Source organism: Sminthopsis crassicaudata, chromosome 5, assembly GCF_048593235.1.
Source record: "Sminthopsis crassicaudata isolate SCR6 chromosome 5, ASM4859323v1, whole genome shotgun sequence".
Lineage (NCBI taxonomy): Eukaryota > Metazoa > Chordata > Mammalia > Dasyuromorphia > Dasyuridae > Sminthopsis > Sminthopsis crassicaudata.
This window is the reverse complement of record NC_133621.1, coordinates 220,402,971-220,424,918: the sequence shown is the minus strand read 5'-3', so window position 1 is coordinate 220,424,918 and position 21,948 is coordinate 220,402,971. Positions and strand designations below refer to the sequence as shown.

The 21,948-nt window shown below is 34.3% G+C and overlaps 1 protein-coding gene across 1 annotated transcript; it reads left to right on the top strand.

The window, feature by feature from the left end:
- The first annotated feature begins 3,442 nt into the window (after window positions 1-3,442).
- Window positions 3,443-10,421, top strand: LOC141542775 (olfactory receptor 6C2-like). Its single transcript, XM_074267360.1, has 2 exons — window positions 3,443-3,822; window positions 9,458-10,421. Exon 2 carries the CDS (start codon window positions 9,483-9,485, stop codon window positions 10,419-10,421), a length of 939 nt encoding a protein of 312 aa, XP_074123461.1. The 5' UTR covers window positions 3,443-3,822; window positions 9,458-9,482.
- Window positions 10,422-21,948: the final 11,527 nt, after the last annotated feature.

The window sequence follows — 21,948 nt, the reverse complement described above, 5'->3', positions numbered from 1 at the left end:
TTCCTGCACAGGTCTATTCCTGCCCCTCAGGACAAACCTGCTCTGGTGGTCGTCCAGATTATCTTCAGCTGGTAAGTAGTTGTACCTTTAATCTTTGTGAGTTTCACCAGTCAAGCGCTATTTTTGAGGCTGAATTCAAAGATTGGTCATGAGGGTATGAGAGGAGCTTAGAAGGTTGCGTGTGCCTTCTCCGCCATCTTGGCTTCACCTCCTTTTATTAACTTTTAAGATCATTTTTGGGCTTTTCAAAGGAGAATTTTTGGGCTTGAAACCAATTCACATTCCTTTCTGAGGTTTCACATGTAGGCATTTTGTTCTCTTCTGAGTTGGTGTTTTTATCTTCCTTGTCATGTTAGTAACTTTCTATGATCAAAGTTTTTTTTTTGCATCTTGATCATTTTCTTTCATCTCTCTTTTTTTCAAGGTTTTTTTTTTCTATCTTGTAAATTTTTTTTAAATTGCCTATTTCATAGTATCTAACTTTAAACTCTGCTCCTGGGATACAGGGTACACTATCCCAAGCTCCTTGTGCTGGGAGCCAGAGACCTACTCACAGGCTTTGAGCATTGGGATTAACGGGTTAGAGGCTTGTTCCCTATACTAGGACAGCTCATCTAAATCATATTTCTTCTTTCTTGGATTGGCAATTTACTTTTTGTGTTTACTGTTTGTGGCTGATGGGTATCTCATGGATATTCAAAGTCTTCATCCAAACTATAATGTTGCATCCCTAAACTTGATCTTGTCGATACCACAGCCTTTCTATGTCTGTACAATATGTTCGTATTCTAGGAACCTCTACAGATAAAATTGAAGGCATGGAAAATATTGCTTATAGATTTAATTTTCTCTCCCTATTTGAATTGTCGTACATTTTAAGGTCTTACTTCATCTTTGCATTCACTGATTTTTTTTTTTTCTGAGACACACATTCAAACCAACTTTCCAAAACTGGCAGGTGGTAATCTTATTTTTAGAAACTACTGAAGTAGTTGATCAGTCACTACCTTTACATAAAGTCAAATTAATTTACTCAGGGATAATAAGGTATTGTACTGCATACTCTTCACAAGGCACCTGACAGATTGTAGGATTATTGATACACCTGTCTGTAACAATAAGGAACCTGCCCAATCTTTTCACAATTACCTGCTTATTTGTAAGAAATAATAAGTTCCAATTCCCAGGAAAATTCTACCTTCTTGTCTAAATACTTAAATCAAATATACTATTTTTAAAATTTTTATTTTCAAAACACCAGCATGGATAATTTTTCAATGTTGATCATTGCATAGCCTTGTGTTTTGGATTTTCCCCTCCTTCCCTCCATTCCCTCCCCTAGATGGCAAGCAATTGAATATATGTTATACATGTTAAAATATATGTTAAATCCAATATGTGCAAACATATTTGTACATTCTCTGGCTTTACGAGATCAGATCAAAAAAAAAAAAAAAAAGCAAATGAGTAAGAAAACAAAATGCAAGTAAACAACAAGAAAAAGGGTGAGAATGTTATGCTGTAATCCACATTCAGTTCCTACAGTCCTCGCTCTGGGTGTAGATGGCTCTCTTCATCACAAGATCATTGCAACTGGCATCAATCATCTCATTGTAGCCAAGATTCACATTCATCAGAATTGACCATCCTATAATACTAATGTTGCCAATCTCCTGGTTCTGCTCATTTCACTTAGCATCAGTTCATTTAAGTTTCTCCAGACCTCTCTAAAATCATCTTCCTGATCTTTTCTTAAATAACAATAATATTCCATAACATTAATATACCCTAACTTATTCAGCCGTTCTCCAACTGATAGGCATCCACTCAGTGTCCAGTCTCTTGCCTATAAAAAGGGCTGTCACAAACATTTTTGCACATGTAGGTCCTTTTCCTTCCTATAAGATCTCTTTGGGATATAGACATAATAGAAAGACTGCTGGATCAAAGGGTATGCATGAAACATAATATGTTTCAAAAATAATAAGCCAGTTTTAGTGTATCTATAAATATATATATATATATATGTCTATCTGTATCAATGTATAAACATGCATATGTAGAGGAATACTTTATCATCAAGTGACACTAGCCTTCTGATTTCCCTTATACAAGACACTCCATCTCCCAGTTTGGGGAACTTTCACTTATTATCCACAATGCCTGGAATTTTCTCTCTTCATGTTTATTTATTGGTCTACTGAAATCTCAACTAATATCCCACCTTCTACAACAAGCATTTCTTTCCCTCCCCTGCTTCACACTAAGTGTCTTCCTTCAGATATTATCTTTAGTTTATGCTGTATATTTCATTTCTACAATTTTTTTTGCATATAAGACTATTGATTCCTTGACTATGGACTTTTTTAAATCTACATTTATTTGTAAACTCAGAGCTTAATATAAATCTTCGCTTGTGGTGGCTGTTTAAGAAATACTTGATTCCTTGACTTGAAGGTCATGTAAATGAACTCAGGTTTCATATTATCATTTGTTACTCTGAGACAATATTATAATAGGGAAGACAGAATGTTTCAGTTTTACTACCAGATAAGAAATATACTGGCTATAGGTATCTATAGCCATTTCATCCTTAGAGACATTAAAGCACAGGTCAAAAAATAGATGTGGTTCTCAGTCAAACATTAGAAAATCATGTTTTCTAATGTTTCACAAAGCCTGTGCTATTTCTTGCCTAAGATACCCCCATCTGCCAACTCTTGTGACTTTGCCATAGGATTCCCCCATACTGACCCTCTGACATATCTAATGTTACTCAAATCCACCTTCAGCAAAAAGTCATTTCAAGTCCCATCTCAACTTTTCTAACATCCTGTCTTTCTCTGAAATCACTTTCTATCTACTGTAGATGTATCCTACTTGAACAACTATTTAGATGTTACCTCCTACATCAGCACGTCCACTAGAACAGGGATGATATAATTGTCCTTTCTAACCCCAGCATACAGTCTAATGTAGGACATACATAAAGCATTTAATAAATCCTATTGACTACCTAATTACATTAAGAAAGTAGTACATTGCCTAATATATAAAAGTACAGGTATAAGTATGGAATGCATACTGATTTTTTTAAATAATGAAGGTACAGTATCAAATAATTTTGGAGACCAGTCTTGGACAATGTGAGGAAGAGTGAGAAGATGTCACTCTTCCTCCATCACCTGATTCATTACTATGTATCAAGCCTGTTTCTGATACTATTGCTATTTTTTTCCATTCCATATAGATAATGGCTCCACATTTACATACTTTATGTCTTTTGCCAAAGGTGATTAAAATGAAGATTCCTTAGTGACTTTTGAACTTGAGTTCCGCAGGGGACATTTCATTTGTGAACTCATTCGGTCACTAGGCAACTGGAGCACAATGGACAAATGAAACAAGTATCTTCTACTATTAGTGTTCACTTTGGAGGGAATGGTTTCCTTGTAAAGATAGGTCAGTTTAAGTGATCAAAAAAAAAAAAAATCCAAGAAGCCATTCTCTTTCCAATGATTTTCACTTAAAAAAAAATACAGCACATCAATATATTTCCTAAATTTAAAGCAAGACAGAATATCTGATACAGGATCATTTTAGAGTTGGTGATGAGAAACAGAACTGGTATATTCCAGAGATGATAACCTAAGAGAATTCAATTCTGCCTATTAAGTTGAGGTCATGGTTTTGTGAGATAATATGACCAGAAGTGGGTTATCCTTTTTCATTAATTTCTTACTGCTCAACTTTAAGACATTCCAGAAATTTGGGGGACAAATACCATTCATCGAGACCTGAAGTAACAGCAGAAAAGTAAAGGTAATTAATGGCTTTTTGTAACAATATTTTTGATTTTCTTTTTAAACTGTTAGGTTAAATGATGTGCCTGATTTCCTATACAGGAACAGAGAAATCAGATGAAAGCAAGGAAGGAAAAATGGAAGGAAGGAAGGAAGGAAGGAAGGAAGGAAGGAAGGAAGGAAGGAAGGAAGGAAGGAAGGAAGGAAGGAAGGAAGGAAAGAAGAAAGGAGGGAAGGAAGGAAGGAAGGAAGGAAGGAAGGAAGGAAGGAAGGAAGGAAGGAAGGAAGGAAAGAAAGAAAGAAAGAAAGAAAGAAAGAAAGAAAGAAAGAAAGAAAGAAAGAAAGAAAGAAAGAAAGAAAGAAAGAAAGAAAGAAAGAAAGAAAGAAAGAAAGAAAGAAAGAAAGAAAGAAAGAAAGAAAGAAAGAAAGAAAGAAAGAAAGAAAGAAAGAAAGAAAGAAAAAGAAAGGAAGGAAGGAAGGAAGGAAGGAAGGAAGGAAGGAAGGAAGGAAGAAAGGAAGAAAGAAAGGAAGATGAAAAAGGTGGAGAAAGGGAGGGAGGAGGGAAGAAAAAATTAAGAAAAGAAAAGAAAAGAATTGTGACTAGGTCTTATTCCAAAGAGAAGGAAATTTTCTATTCTCTGGTGTTAGACTGACATTTTCAGATAGACTGACTACAGATAACATCATCAAATAGACAAAATATTCAGAGAAAGGTGATGCCTAGCTATCTCAGTGGCCAATTGCAATGCCAAGAGTAATGGCACAGATGACACTAGTATACCTGAGAACAGGATAGGAAACAAAATTATCAGAGTGAGCAGAATCACAAGAAATAGGGTACTTTTTCTGAATCCCCTTTATTGTGTCTATTGCCTCAACTGCATGCAATAAAAATAAGAATTCTATGCTTAGCACTGAAAAAAAAGCCTATTTTAATAATCTACCCATGGATGGTCAAGAAAGAAATCCAGCTTTTATACATACATATATATATATATATTCTTCTTCTGAATTTTCTGAATTGCATGGCCATTGACTTTTCCTCTTTAATGAAAGTAGAGTGAGGTTTCGACAAAATCTAAGCAAAAGAGAAATTTCCTCCCCAAGACTCATGTATCCAAGAATCCAAGATCATTATTCCATGGCTATAATGATATTATGATTCCCAAAATATTGGGGTTCCAGACTGGTGTCATATGGTATTTCAAAGGAATTTGTAAACTTGGATACATTTCCAAGTCAAGGGGCAAAGTTACAATTATAATGCCAATTAAAGCAGGCTGAATTCCAAAACAAGTTAGCAAAAAAGCAGGAAAATGAAAAGAAAATTTAGAGAGACCAGATATTTCATGTTACTGATATGCTAAGTTTATGTCTTAGAAGTGGAGTTGAGGAGTGGTCTGGTTTAGACTTTGTATTCAGGTGCAGGATCCACGTTGTCTGGGCAGAGTTCATGAGTGAACCAACTGGAGCCATGATTTTAGGCCTGAAAGAACACTAGGTTAAGTGGTGGACACACAATTTTGTTCTTCATCTAATTAATTTTAAGTAACTCATTATTATTGCTCATTAATTTCAGAAACCCCATTATCACTGACCAACAGTTATCTGACAGCCAGCAAAATTTGTGGGCTCAGCATCCTGGTCAAATAGAGAGAAGAAATACATTATTTCTCAAGGCCCGGCAGAATAGAGGTTAATGCTACATCCTTCCTAAGGACTGCATAACATCAGTGGATTCTGCACCACTATATTCTACATTGTATGAAGAGGTCAATTGCAGATACAACATTCTCATTTCACAAAATAAAGGAGCAATTCCCCTTAGGGGTTACAGCAACCAAACAAAACTCTTTCTATCAAATACATGAGTTCTCCTAAAGACTTCTAATCCAGGAGAACATGGAGGCAAATTGAATGCAGATAGCAGACATTTGTGTAGCTAGTAAATAGAATTAACTAATGCTTAATGAAAACAAATGTGACCAGATTCTGTTCAGGTTAGATTGCTGTCCTTTAATTTTAGAATCACAGGGAGAGAGTGAATAGAAAAAGATGGCATCTAAAAAATGTAGTTTCACTGATAATAGGTGATGCTAGATTATACTGACTTTTCATTGCAAAGCTCCACTGTGATTGAGCACAAAATCTGTTCCATTATGAAACGAAGTTAGAATATACAATGATCAGAACAAGAATTATGAAATAAGGGGGTATTACCATCAGGAAATTTGTCACACCATACAAACTTCCACCTCTTAGTAGAAAAAGAGAATTTTAATTATTACTCTACAATATCCAGTGTCTTTGCATAAATAAACCCATCTCTACTTCCCTGGCCTACAGAACTAAAGATATGAAGATTTAATTTCCTCTATGACTATTCCTGTCTCTGAACATGGAAATTTCATTAAAAATGTTTTAGCTTACTGTTACTTGAAAATATAAGAAAAGATATAGCAAGGAAGAAATGTGAAATAGCCAGTATTTTTCATTCTGATAAATCTTCTGTACAAGCAAAGTAGACAGCAGTCTTACTGCTGTGGTCATATACCTCCATTTCCAAAAACACTTCTGCCATGCTAAAATAAAAATAATCACTCACTTTCTAAAAGATGAAGTATTCTTTGGAAGGGGACATTGTCAACTATTAATTATTTACTGTGTATTCCTTTATTAGATCTTCTCTTAATTCATTACAGAAAAAAAGTAATAGGATGTGCCAGGATATAATGGAAGTTCTAGGTAAGAAGAAAGGAGGGGAAAGCATTAAAAACCAGGGAAAACATTACAGACCAGTCTGAAATGAAGAGAAGCTCGTTAAAATTCTAATTTGTAACTGGCATTTTTTGTAGAGTAAGTCTTTCTATATGTTCTTTGAGAAGTCTCAGAGAGAAAATGACCAAAGGACATACACGAAGTACAAAAAAACAACAAATGATAAGCTAAGGGAATAGATTTGCTGTTTGGTTTTGTCCAGTGGTTCAGGACCCAATGGACCACAATATCATTGGGGCTTTCTTGTAGAAGAAACTGGAATGATACTTTCCCAAGTGGATCCTTTTGTCAACAAAACAAGAGGTTTCAGGGTCATACAACAAGATTTCTGAGTTTGTATTAGAACTTATATCCTTCTGACTCAAGGCTTACTCTATAGAGGAACCAACAGCTCTAAGGTAAGAGAGAAGCATATAGAAAAATTACTTCCTAATCCATATAATATGGCAACAAGAAATGAACCTCTCACCCAAAATAAGAACAGTGTAAGGGTGAAAGTTTGCAGCTGTTAAGTGGAAATGAAATAGACTCAGGAGGCTGTCCAATGAACAGTAATTTTCCTCACTCCCAATATAAGTTGGAGTAAAGATGTCAAGCAAACCATGTGAGTGTTACCAACTGTAACCTAGTTGGGGATAAAGAAATGCCTTCTAAGCAGAAGCTTACTTAGAATGAATAGGCTGTGAGCAGATATGCTTATCTGGAAGACGTGAAAGTGGGGAACAGATGCACTTTCTCTTTGGCTCTGGGTCCTTCCTCTCCAGGAAATTGAGCTTCTTCCGTGCACAATTACTGTCCCTCCACATCACTTTGTGCAACATGCTACACAACTTCTCCCCTCCTTCCTGAGCCCTATTACTATTTTTCCCTCAACTAAGTTTCTTCCTTCCCAACCCCAACCAATCTAATTCCCAAAGTAGTTGATTACCTCAGCTTCTATAGAAAGATTCCTTCTCCCTAAACATTAGCACCTGAGTAAAATGGTCCTGGGCTTCACCATCACCCTACTTATGAGAAATTTTCACCATATATAATAATGCTTCTGCTTCCCCTTATGGACACAGAGAACTGGCTTCATCTGAGTGTGCATGCTATACTGAAACTGTAAGCAGTGTCTCATTGAAGTATTTTTAAAAAAACCTTGTAGTCAGAAAGAGTAAAATGAGAATCATTCTCTGGGGATCAATATCCTTAGTATTATATAGGGAAGAAATGAACATGGATGCATGATAGTGCATAGTAGGCTCAGTCAGGTAGAAGGTGGTTTCAGGTAGAGATTCATAATGGGTTTCCTAAATGTATTCCTAAATTCCTAAATAGGATTCCTAAATGTAGCTCATTTAGCTACAAGTCCCTAAAAAGATAATGCAATGTGAAGATGTTTCTGGGGCTGTTAGGCCCAATACTTTCCATCAATAGATGGATCTACAAGTAAAACTTCAAACTCAATATTAGTTGTTACTCCAAGTTCTACTTCTGATTTCTCCTTTCATTACCTGACATCTCCCCAACAATTTCAGTATTGCCTTGGTTATAATAGATAAAACTTGAACAAATTAGATGTCTGTGCTACTATTTTCTGAAATCTGACATCTTAAGAAAAAAATTAAACCTATTCAAGGAGAAGCCAAAAAGTTCTAGAGCAATGAAAAGAATGTGTTATCTGGCTCTATAGAAGCTTAGTGTTATGATAGAGGAAAGAGCCCAGAAGGCATGAGAAATTAAGGAGAAGAAATGGAACCTTTAGAAGAGGTACATTAAGGCACAGAATTTCCCATGAAACCAGTTAAGTGTAAAAAGTATTCAATATTCAAATACATAATACTAAGAAACTTTTCCCCAGCAAAAACACTTAATAAAAATTGAAAATTGGTAATAACATTAAAAAGCTATAAAACATATTAAACAAAAGAAATTCAATTTAAAATCATTTATTAAAACTCTGAGGTTGTTCCTCACATACCATGTATATTTGCAAAGGTCAAAAACCGATGAAACTACTCAATTAGTAAAGCATATGGAAAACCAGAAACTAATACACTATTGCTAGCAGTCAAGACTAGTCCAAATGATGCATTAAATAATTTGAAATTTTGTGAGAAAAGTGAAGAAACTATTCATAGAATTTGAGCCAATGATCTCACCACTGAATAAATATCCAAAGGAAATTAAAGATAGAAAGAGTTACCATGCATATTCCAAGAAATCAGGGTACATTCTGTGATAGCAACAAAACGGTTACAAAGGGACTGTCTGTTATGGTCACTGTGTTGGTATTGCTTAACTTTTTTATCTAGGTTACAAAGGGATTTAGCAAAGGTGATATATCTGAAAACTAATATAATAAGAAAACAAAAGAAATCACAATGTTTTAAATAATACAAACTGAAATAATATTTTGTAGGAATGGGGTAGAGAAAGGGAATGGGGTAAAGGGATAAAAGAAACATTGTGAACAAAATTGTTTACAAAAATCTTATGCTCAGTAGCCAAGAGACAGCTCAAAGATTTTTGTGGATAAAAAAAAATGTTGGCATCATTTTTTTATCCATGAAAGAAAAAAAGGACCCAAGAAAATCTTCTGAGCATTTATATCCAAATTGAAATGCTGACTTATTTTAAGTTGCCTCTTCTCAACTCCACTGTCGTTGTCTCTGTCTTTCTCTCTGTTCTTATCTGTTCTCCTCTCTCTCACTCTATCTCTACTTCTCCCTTTCCCTCATCTTGTCCCTCTCCCTGTTTCTCTCTGCCTTTATCTCTCCACTGTCCTCTGTCTCTATCTCTGTTTCTATCTTTCTGTCTGTTACTCTCTGTGTGTTAGTCTCTGTCTCTTTTCTCTTTTTCTTACTTTCATACTCTTTCTATTTTGCCTACAGATTCATTTAAAGCCATAGATCAGAAATGAGAAACTATACAGGGATAACATTGTTCATTCTCCGGGGATTGACAGATGACCCACAGCTGAAGATTCTGCTTTTGACCTTTCTGTTTCTGTCTTACATCCTGAGTGTAACTGGGAACTTGATCATCATCATCCTCACTTTAATAGATCAGCACCTTAAAACCCCTATGTATTTTTTCCTCAGGAACTTTTCTTTCTTAGAATTGTCATTCACAACTGCCTGTATACCCCGATTCCTGTACAACATGTCAACTGGAGACTATACTGTGACCTATAATGGATGTTTCACTCAGTTATTTTTTGGAATGCTCTTTGGGGCCTCAGAGTTTTTTCTCTTGGCTGCCATGTCTTATGACCGCTATGTGGCTATCTGCAAACCCCTGCACTATGCAGCCATCATAAACAACAGAGTCTGTAAACAGCTCCTTCTGAGTTGTTGGGTATCTGGGTCGATGATTATCATTCCAATAGTTAGTTTTGGTCTTCAGCTAGAATTCTGTGACTCCAATATCATTGACCATTTTGTCTGTGATATATCACCATTGCTGGAGATCACATGCTCTGATACACAGTTCATAGAAAGAATGGTATTAGCCCTTGCTGTGTTCACACTCATCATCCCCTTAGTGTTAGTGGTTCTATCTTATGCATATATCATTAGGACTATTCTGAGATTCCCTTCAGCTAAGCAAAGGAAAAAAGCCTTTTCCACTTGTTCCTCCCACATGATTGTTGTCTCCATGACTTATGGAAGCTGCATCTTCATCTATATCAAACCTTCTGAAAGAGAAGGAGTGGCTATGAATAAAGTAGTGTTAGTACTTGCAACCTCAGTAGCACCTGTAATGAACCCTTTCATTTATACCCTGAGGAATAAACAAGTGATTAAAGCTTTTAGAGATGCACTGCAAAAGATTGTATTGATTTCAAAGTTATAAGAGGAAATTGACTTTTAAAGCAATATAAGTAAAATAAAATTTAAATAGCTTTCAACTCTATGTTCTGGATCCTGTGACCTAATTTTATTTTCTAACTGATATCCCTTTTACCCACAGCTTCTTTCACAACTATTTTTCTTTCCTATCTGGACATCTTCACTAATCGAGATGTTTTCCTCCCCACTCCATCCCCCTTATTAAAGATTTCACTTTCAATCACCTCATCCTTTCACTTCTATAAAAATTAATGAATGTTTGTTGACAACCACCTATCTATAAGAAATTTATTATAAAAGAATTTTCCAGATGCCTATTTAATAGTCAATATGCATTTATTACATGCATTTTATGTACTGGGCATTAAGCATAAAAAATATAGACATGAAAAAAGAAAGATAATCCCTGCCCCACAAGAAGTTACAATCTATTTAAGAAGTCAAAACACACACACACACACACACACACACACACACACACACACACACACACACAAGCTAAAAAGTGGGAGGGATAAAAAAAGGTACTTTGCATGAGGATATGGTGGATAAATCAGTTAGAGAAGTCCCTAAGTGGTGAAGTCAGGTGAGAAATGAGGAAATATTCAAATTCAGTTTTCCCTTTAACTGGAAGTATGGAGTAGAGGGAGAGTATAGTGATAGACTATCAAGGACCATGGATTTTATATGATGATTAAGTCTACCCAACAATAAGCTTCCTGGGGCATGATGAAGATCTCAGTCAGAGAATACTCAAAGTAGCGCAGCCAAATGAGAAATCAATTATTCCTGATTGTTGTATACTTTGAAACCAGTTTATTCTTTTGTCTTATCAGGAAGGAGAGCCTATTATCAGCCATAATCAAGACCCAGATGGTCCTTTTGGTATAGCTATAGCCTAGTACTTCAACCTGTGATACAGTCAAGTTAGCATCTTTCAACAACCTTTCAGATCTTGATTAACATAATTTTAGACAGGTCTGGGACCTGGCCAGCTAGGTGGATTTCACCTGGCTCCTCCTAGATTCCACCATCATCTCTCTTAACTTCTTCCTTGATCTTCCCCTTACTTCTTAGATATTTTTTCTGCTTCTCTGAGACTTAAGAAGTTGTGTACCCTGAAATGCAAAATACTCATTCTTTTATGTTTTTGCATGGCTATTGTTTGAGTTTGTAAAGCTATTTTCATATAAATAAAATAGCACACCTTTATAACCTATGATGGATGCCTATTCATTATGCCATGGACTGAATTTATATTATAATATTTATATATCTTTTTTAGAAAATTATTTTCCCCAGTTACATTTAAAATAAATTCTTAAATTTGTTTCTAATTCTTTTGAATTCCACATCTCTCCCTTATACCCACACCCAGTACCATTAATAAACCACAAGTAAAGTTAAGCAAAACATTATCCATAAAAATCATGTTGTCAGAGAAAGAAAATATAGATCTCCAACTCTAAGAAAAAACTCTCAAGAAAAATAAAGTTGAGACAGAGAGAAAGGGAGAGAGAATGGAAGAAAGAAGGAGGGGGGAAGAGAATGCTAAATCTATATTAAGACAAAAACAGTCCCTTCTCTGGATATAGCGAGAATTTTTTATCATAAATCCTTCACTGTAGCCTGGATCATTGTTCTACTGAGAAAAACAAAAAATTTACAGCTGATTATCCCAGAACTTTAGTATTATTTTGTACACAAAGTAAATTACTTGTGTTGCTTGAGTTCATGGAGGACTTTCCAGGTTTTATCTGAGAGTACCTTGTTCATCATTTCACATGGAACAATAATATTACATCATAATCACATACTACAATTTATTCAGCCATTCCCCAAATGATGGACATCCCCTTTATTTCCAATTTTTTTGCCTCCAGAAGAGAGCTGCTATGAATATTTTTGTATATATGGGTCATTTTTCCTTTCTTCTCATCTCTTTTTTGATTCATGCCTAGTACTGGTATTGTTAGGTCAAAGGAAATACATGAATTTATAGCCTTTTGGGCATAGAACATATATTTTGATAATTAATCAATTGGGGCATGACTCTTATTTTTAATAAACTTGATTCAGTTCTCTACATGTTTGAGAAATGAGGCCTTATAAAAGAAACTTGCTTCAAAATATTTTTGCAATTACTATTGCCAATTGTGTCCCCCCCCCCCCCCATTTATCATCTTCTCACTCTTTTCACTCTCCTTAAAAGAGTTCTGTACTAAGGGATATATGACCAAGTTTCAGACTTCAGGACAGCCTGAGCCCAAAATGTGGGGTCACATTCCATGATTTAATTATATCATTTTAAATTTAAATATAAAATAGGAGAAGAAAAAAATTACCTTATGCAAAAAGGATATAAAATATAAAGCAATAAATTTCCATTTCAAGAAAGCCTAAATAGGTAGATATAGATATATACAAATCTATATATGGGTATTTATATATAGATGTGTGTGTGTGTGTGTGTGTGTGTGTGTGTGTGTGTGTGTGTGTGTGTGTGTAGATATCCAGAACTGTGGAGAAGTATACTTGAAACAAGGTGTTAACTCAGAGGAATTGATGAGACAATGGTTATCTAGTTTACATAAATACTTAGTACTTTGCATGCTAATGTAATGGTTCTCTAAGTTCACACATGCATAGTGTGCTGTAATGATGTAATTGTAATAGAGTATATAAGAACCAGTAAGGACTGGAAGAGAGACAAACCCTCTTCCCCCAAGCAGCCTTGGTCTCAGTGGAGAAGTAAAGGAGACAGGACAGCCACCAAGAGGGTCTTTATCTTCTCTGTTTATCTCTGAGTCTGTCTTCCTTCTCAGATCTCTTAGCTATTATATACTTTATAATAAAAGCATCATCATGTCAGTCTTATAGAATAGAGGCTAACTTGGAGAACTATATTAAGTACTAAGTAAATGTAGAGAATCATTATCTTAATTCCACTGAGTTAGCACTTTGTTGTCAGATTATTTGTTTCAAGTACACTTGGCCCTCTACATATATATTAAATATACATATACACATATATACATTCATATGCATCGTTGTAAGACTGTATTGTATTCTTTATACTCTGTTTCTCTGAAGGTGGATAACATCTTCCTTTATAATTCCAAATCTTTCCATATTTTTTCTAACTCCACCAATCCATCAATACCTACACCTACACTACAGCAATATTCTAATCTTACACTGGCCAGTTATTTTAAATGATATAAAACAGTATTGACTAACATGGCTAATGTATAGTATGGTTTTCCTAATACTCTCTTTTGATTGAATCTTATCTTAGCTTCAATTTTGTCTAACACTGCGATTGCTGCTACATAATAAATTCTACTCATCTTTATTTTATGCTTGGGTTCATCTCTTATTTCTTATCCTTCTGACTTCTCTGTTTTAGTTTTACCTGCTACTTTGCCTTCCTATTACTTTACCTACCCAACAACTTTTCCCTTGAATTAGGAAGGTTTTATTTCACTGTATGGCACTCTCATTAATCTGCATACCTTAGCCCATTTCTATTAATCTAGACATGCTTCTATACCATCCACTTATTCTGTTCCCTATTTCTAAACTATCTTGAGAACTGCATCAAATTTATAAAAATAAAAATAATTCTCTAGCTTATAAATGGTCAAAAGATTTTATTATTTATTACATTATAAGCACTATAGACTTGGGAAATTAAATGAAAACAATTATGAAGTACTACCTAACACCTCTCAGATTGGCTAATATGAGAGAAAAAATTATAAGTGTTGGATTGCACAAAGGAAAACTGAGAGATGAATACATAGTTGATGAAGTTGCAAATTGATCCAGCCATTCTGGAGAACTATGACCAAAGAGTAATAAAAATGTGCATATTATTTGATCCAGCAATACTACTAGTTCTATATCCCATAGAGATCATAAAAAAGAAAGGACCCATGTGTACAAAAATATGTATAGAACCTCTCTTTGTGGTGGCCAATTGGAAGTTGAATGGATGCCCATCAATTGGAGAAGAGCTCAAGTTGTGATATATGAATGTAATGGAATACTATTGTGTTATAAGAAATAATAAACAACTGGATTTCAGAAGAACCCAGAAAACTAATAGAAACTGATGGTAAATGAAATGAGTAGAATAACTAGAATATTGTACATAATTTTACAATTATTAACTACAATAGGCTTAACTTTTCTGACTTGTACAGTGACTCATGACAATTCCAAAAGATTTTTGATGGAAAATGTCATCTATGCCCAGAGAAAGAGAAGAGTCTGAATACATATTAAAACATACTATTTCCAATTTTCAAAATTTTTATTTGCTTTTTTTCTTTCTTGAGGTATCTCCCTTTTGTTCTGATTTCTCCTTCACAAAAAAAAAAAAAACCTAATATGGAAATAAATTTAACATATTTGTTCAAGTATAATCTATATTGGATTGTTTTCTGTCTTATATAGATAATACAGAAGTACAGTTTTCCCACTTGTTCCCATGAAATAACAAAGAACAAGGACCAGATTAAATGATTAAGAATTTCTTTTTTTTTTCTTTTTTAATAGCTTTTTATTTACGAAATATGCATGGGTAATTTTTCAGCATTGACGCTTGCAAAACTTTCTGTTCCAACTTTTCCCCTCCTTCCTCCCACCCCCTTCTCTAAATAGCAGGTAGACCAATATATGTTACATATGTTAAAGTATAAGTTAAATGCAATATATTTTTATATTTATATTTATAAAGTTACCTTACTGCACAACAAAAATTGGATTTAAAAATAAGGTAAACATAACCCGAGAAGGAAAACAAAAATGCAAGCTGATAATAACAGGAGTAGAAATGCTAAATTGTGGTCCACACTCATTTTCCATAGTTCTTTTGCTTGGTGTAGCTGGTTTTCTTCATTACTGAACAATTAGAACTGATTTTGCTCATCTCATTGTTGAAGAGAGTCAAGTCCATTAGAACAGATCAATTAATTAAGAATTTCAAAGAGAATCCTCAGTAAGATTATTCATCCAGGACAGGGATTATTCATCCAGAGACTAGAGCTATACACAATGGAAGTAAAGTGCTATTAAAGAACTAGTAGAAGAAGAGTGAAGAAACTCTAAGTTTGAAGCACATCACATGGTAAGCCCCAGTGCCCTAACAGTGGAAACCACAGGAGTAGAGTGATAAAAACAACAATCCCCTTAAGAGGTAAGTCAAAGAGGATGAAAGGCCACACAACACTCTCACCAAGGATGATCCATTCCTCCTATAGCTAAAACTAGACAAATCGCTAGGGAGATAGAACAAGATCAATTAGGGAAATCCCAAATATAAAACAAAATTCCAACCAGCACCAGAATGAACACAACTTTGGGCAGGATAAACACTATGTAACACACTGCTCAAAGAAGACTCAATTGAAATGGAGATCACTCCTGATAAATGAACCTTAACAATATTGTTAAGTTATGTTTCAGTTGCACCTGACTCTTCATGACTCCTTTGGTATTTTCTTGGTAAATATTAACAGACTGGTTTACCCAACTTTTGCAGGATTACATAGCTAGTAAGTGCTTGAGTCAGGATATAAAACCCAGATCTTCCTGACTCCTAGACTGATACTGTATCACTGTACCATGTAGCTGTTCAGTCATCAAAATAAGTGTCCCTAAAATGTACTTATCTAAAAAGTGTCAATTGGGACAAAAGACTACCCAGTTCCCTAAGTCAGGAACAGCAAATTGCAGAGCATAAAATGAGAATGTTGAAGCCTGACAGTCCTTTGTGAATAGAGTATTGAGTCTTCACCAATAGGATACATCCCATACTAATAATTTTGGTGACAGAGTAATTTGAGGTCCCAAGAATATGAAAATTTTGTGATGTTTTTAAAAAGAGATCTATCAATGAAACATTCTATACACAAGAGAACACACATACCATAATATTGAATAGACACAAAGACCCAAATTACTACTAGAATTATTCACTATTTGACAAAAACTGTTGGGAAAGCAGTCTGGCAGAAATCAGATTTCGACCAGAACCTTGTATGATATACCAAAGGAAGTTATAAATGGATACATGACTTTGATATGAAAAGTCATAGTATAAAATTGTTAGTCTTGTAAATGAAAAGGGAGAACTCACCACCATTAGAACAATAGTTAGGAGCTACTTTGCTCAACTTTATGCCAATCAATTCGATAACTTAAATGAAATGGAAGAATACCTTCAAAAATATAGCTTGCCCAGATTAACAGAGGAAGAAGTAAGTAGCCTAAATAGTCCCATCTCAGAAAAAGAAATAGAACAAGCTATTAACCAACTTCCTAAGAAAAAATCCCCAGGACCAGATGGATTTACATGTGAATTCTACCAAACATTTAAAGAACAACTAACTCTAATGCTACGTAAACTATTTGAAAAAATAGGGATTGAAGGAGTCCTACCAAATTCCTTTTATGACACAGGCAAGGTACTGATACCTAAATCAGGTAGATCAAAAACTGAGAAAGAAAACTATAGACCAATTTCCTTAATGAACATTGATGCTAAAATCTTAAATAAGATATTAGCAAAAAGACTTCAGAAAATCATCCCCAGGATGATACACTATGACCAAGTGGGATTTATACCAGGAATGCAGGGCTGGTTTAATATTAGGAAAACTATTAGTATAATTGACCATATTAATAATCAAATTAATAAAAACCATATGATTATCTCAATAAATGCAGAAAAAGCATTTGATAAAATCCAACATCCATTCCTACTAAAAACGCTTGAGAGTATAGGAATAAATGGACTATTTCCTTAAAATAATAACGAGCATATATTTAAAACCTTCAGTAAACATCATATGTAATAGCGATAAACTAGAACCTTTCCCTGTAAGATCAGGAGTGAAACAAGGTTACCCACTATCACCATTACTATTCAATATAGTACTAGAAACTCTAGCCTCGGCAATAAGAGCCAAGAAAGAGATTCAAGGAATTAGAGTAGGAAAAGAGGAAATCAAATTATCACTCTTTGCAGATGAGATGATGGTATACTTAGAGAACCCCAAAGACTCTGCTAAAAAGCTATTAGAAATAATTCAGAGTTTTAGCAAAGTTGCAGGATACAAAATAAATCCACATAAATGCTCAGCATTTTTATACATTACCAACACAATCCAACAGCAAGAGATACAAAGAGAAATTCCATTCAAAATAACGGTCGATAGTATAAAATATTTGGGAATATATCTACCAAAGGAGAGTCAGGAATTATGAAACACTTGCCACAAAAATAAAGTCAGATTTAAATAATTGGAAAGACATTCAGTGCTCTTGGATAGGCCGAGCGAATATAATTAAGATGACAATACTCCCTAAACTAATTTATCTATTTAGTGTTATAGCAATCAGACTCCCAAGAAACTAATTTAATGACCTAGAAAAAATAACAACAGAATTCATAGGGAAGAACAAAAGGTCGAGAATCTCAAGGGAAGTAATGAAAAAAAATTAAATAAAGGTGGTCTAGCTGTACCTGATCTAGAACTGTATTATAAAGCAACAGTCACCAAAACCATTTGGTATTGGCTAAGAAATAGACTAGTTGATCAGTGGCATAGGTTAGGTTTACAGGGCAAGATAGTGAATAAAAATAGCAATCTAGTGTTTGATAAACCCAAAGATCCCAAATCTTGGGATAAGAATTCATTATTTGACAAAAACTGCTGGGAAAACTGAAAATTAGTATGGCAGAAACTAGGCATGGACCCACATTTAACCCCACATACTAAGATAAGATCAAAATGGGTCCAAGATTTAGGCATAAAGAACAAAATCATAAATAAATTGGAGGAACATGGGATGGTTTACCTCTCAGACTTGTGGAGGAGGAAGGAGTTTGTGTCGAAGGGAGAACTAGAGACCATTATTGATCACAAAATAGAAAATTTTGATTACACCAAATTAAAAAGTTTCTGCACAAACAAAACTAATGCAAACAAGATTAGAAGGGAAGTAACAAATTAGGAAAACATTTTACAGTTAAAGGTTCTGATAAAGGCCTCATCTCCAAAATATACAGAGAATTGACTTTAATTTATAAGAAATCAAGCCATTCTCCAATTGATAAATGGTCAAAGGATATGAACAGACAATTTTCAGATGATGAAATTAAAACTATTTCCGCTCATATGAAAGTGTTCCAAATCACTATTGATCAGAGTAATGCAAATTAAGACAACTCTGAGATATCTTTACACATCTGTCAAGTTGGCAAAGATGACAGGAACAAATAACGATGAATGTTGGAGGGGCTATGGGAAAACTGGGACACTGATGCATTGTTGGTGGAGTTGTGAAAGAATCCAACAATTCTAGAGAGCAATCTGGAATTATGCCCAAAAAGTTATCAAAATGTGCATACCCTTTGATCCAGCAGTGCTACTACTGGGCTTATACCCCAAGGAAATTCTAAAGAAAGGAAAGGGACCTGTATGTGCCAAAATATTTGTGGCAGCCCTTTTGGTAGTGGCTAGAAACTGGAAAATTAATGGATACCCATCAATTGGAGAATGGTTGGGTAAATTATTGTATATGAATGTTATGGAATATTATTGTACTATAAAAATGACCAACTGGAGGAATACAGAGAGGCTTGGAGAGACTTATATCAACTGATGCTGAGTGAAACTAGTAGAACTAGGGGATCATTATACACTTCAACAATGATACTGTATTAGGATGTATTCTGATGGAAGTGGATATCTTCAACATAGAGAAGAGCTAATCCAATTCCAATTGACCAATGATGGACAGAATCAGCTACACCCAGAAAAGGGACCCTGGGAAATGAGTGTAAACTGAGAGCATTGGTTTTTGTTTGTTTTGTTTTGTTTTGTTTCTCTTCCCAGATTATTTTTACCTTGTGAATACAATCCTTCCTTTGCAACAATAACAAAAAAATTTGGTTCTGCACATATATATTGTACCTAAGATATACTATAAGATATTTAATATGTATGGGAATGCCTGCCATGTAGGGGAGGGGGTGGAGGGAAGGAGGGGAAACCTTGGAACAGAAGGGAGTACAAGGGATAATGTTGTAAAAAAAAAAAAAAAACTACCTATACATATGTACTGTCAAAGAAAATGTTATAATTGTAAAAATTAATAAAAAAAGGAAAAAAATCAAGGAACAATTCTACAACAAAAAAGAAAAGAAAAGTCATAGCATAAATAAATGAGGGAAGAAAGGAAGAAATTATCTTTTAGATCTATGGCTAATTAAGAAGTCATTAAATAAATCATAGAGGAAAACCTAGAAGATTAAATGAACAAATGTTTGTTATATAATTTTTTTTTAATTTGCAAAAGCAAACCCAAAGAAATAAAAACCAGAAGAGAAACTAATAAATTGACTTGACTGACACATTCCTAATTACTGCCCATTTTTTAAATAAAGTTTTTATTTACCAGATATATGCATGGGTAATTTTACAGCATTGAAAATTGCCAAACTTTTTGTTCTAATTTTCCCCTCCTCCCCCCCAAGATGGCAGGTTGACCAATACATGTTAAATATGTTAAAGTATAAATTAAATACAATATATGTATACATATCCAAACAGTTGTTTTGCTGAACAAAAAGAATCTGATTTTGAAATAGTATACAATTATCCAGTGAAGAAAATCAAAAATGAAAGTGGACAAAAAGAGAGGGATTGGGAATTTATATAGTGGTTCATAATCATCTCCCAGGGGGTTCTTTCACTGGATGTAGCTGGTTCAGTTCATTACTGCTCTGTTGGAATTGATTTGGTTCTTCTCATTGTTGAAGATGGCCACATCCATCAGAATTGGTCACCATATAGTATTGTTGTTGAAGTATACAACGACTTCCTGGTCCTGCTCATTTCACTCAGCATCAGTTCATGTAACTCTCTCCAGGCCTTCCTGAAATCCTCCTATTGGTCATTTCTTACTGAACAATAATATTCCATAATATTCATATACCACAATTTATTCAGCAAATCTCCAATTGATGGGCATCCATGTAGTTTCCATTTCTGGCCACCACAAAGAGGGCTGCTACAAACATTCTTGCACATACAGGTTCCTTTCCCTTCTTTAAGATCTCTTTGGGATACAAACCCAATAGCAACACTGCTGGGTCAAAGGGTGTGAAGGGTTTGATAACTTTTTGAGCATAGTTCCAAATTACTCTCCAAAATAGCTGGATGTATTCACAACTTCACCAACAATATTACTGTCCATTTTAATGATGAATTCAGATGTGAAGTGGAACAATACTTGATTTAAATTAAAAATTGAATTGTTTTTTCATCATTTAATAAAGTTGTATTTTCAATATTTTATCACTCCATGCATTAAAACTACAGACTCAAATTATTGAACTGGACTGAATTGATGTGAGTTCAGAATAAAAGCAAAATCAAAGAAACAATAACCTTAGGAATTCTATACAGTATGCAGAAACAGAAAAATACAGGCAAAACTATGAATAAGCACTTGTTAGGCTTCTATTGTGTGCTAGGCACTCTGCTGGGTAGTAGAGTTATAAATACAAAAATTAAATAGCTTCTGTAAAATAACTAACATCAAAGCTATGCATAGCTATTTACAGGACACACAAGTAAACTTTAATAGCTTAATAATAATGTCAGAAATATGGAACATGAAGTAATTTTTCAGCATACTGAAAAATGTAGTAACTAACATATACTGCAGTGATCATGTAGCATTACATGTAAAGCACATATTATATAAGTAAACATTAGTGTTATTACCTAATTACATATTCCCCTGTAACATTTTAATTCAGCCTGGTCACCAAAGATTTTTCTGAACCCCATTGATTAATCTGATGAGCTAACAGAATTTTTATCAGTACTATTGTATTGCATTGCTAAACCAAAATGTGAGATAGATCCAGGCTAGCTAATAGCTTTGCTATCATCTTTACAATATTTCTCTACTCTAAGAATCTCTGCAGCCAAAATTCTAGGCAGAGAAGATATAACTTATAGATTTAATTCTCTCACCCTATTTAAATGGTCATTCATGTTACAGTACATTACTTTACCTTCACTTGAGAAGTCTCATTTTTAGGCATATATTCAAACAAACCTTCCAACTATCAAGTTCATAAAGTGTAAGTGACTCATCTATGGATAATAAGGAATTCACCACATTATCTTCACAAATCACCTGACAGATTCTGGGATTACTGATACACATGTCTATAGCAATAAGTTGCTCAGTCTTATTTGCTTATTTGTAGGGAAACATAAGTACCAAAATTCCTAGGAAAACTCCACCTTCTTGTCTAAACAATTAAACCTGATGACTCTTTACCTCTCGAATAAAATATAATATTTAAGTACTAGTTTTCTTATATGCATCTATATTATATATATGTATGTGTATATATATATATATATATACATGTACATATGAATCTATCTCTATCAATATATAAGCATAGATATGTAAAAGAATTCTCTGTGATTCAC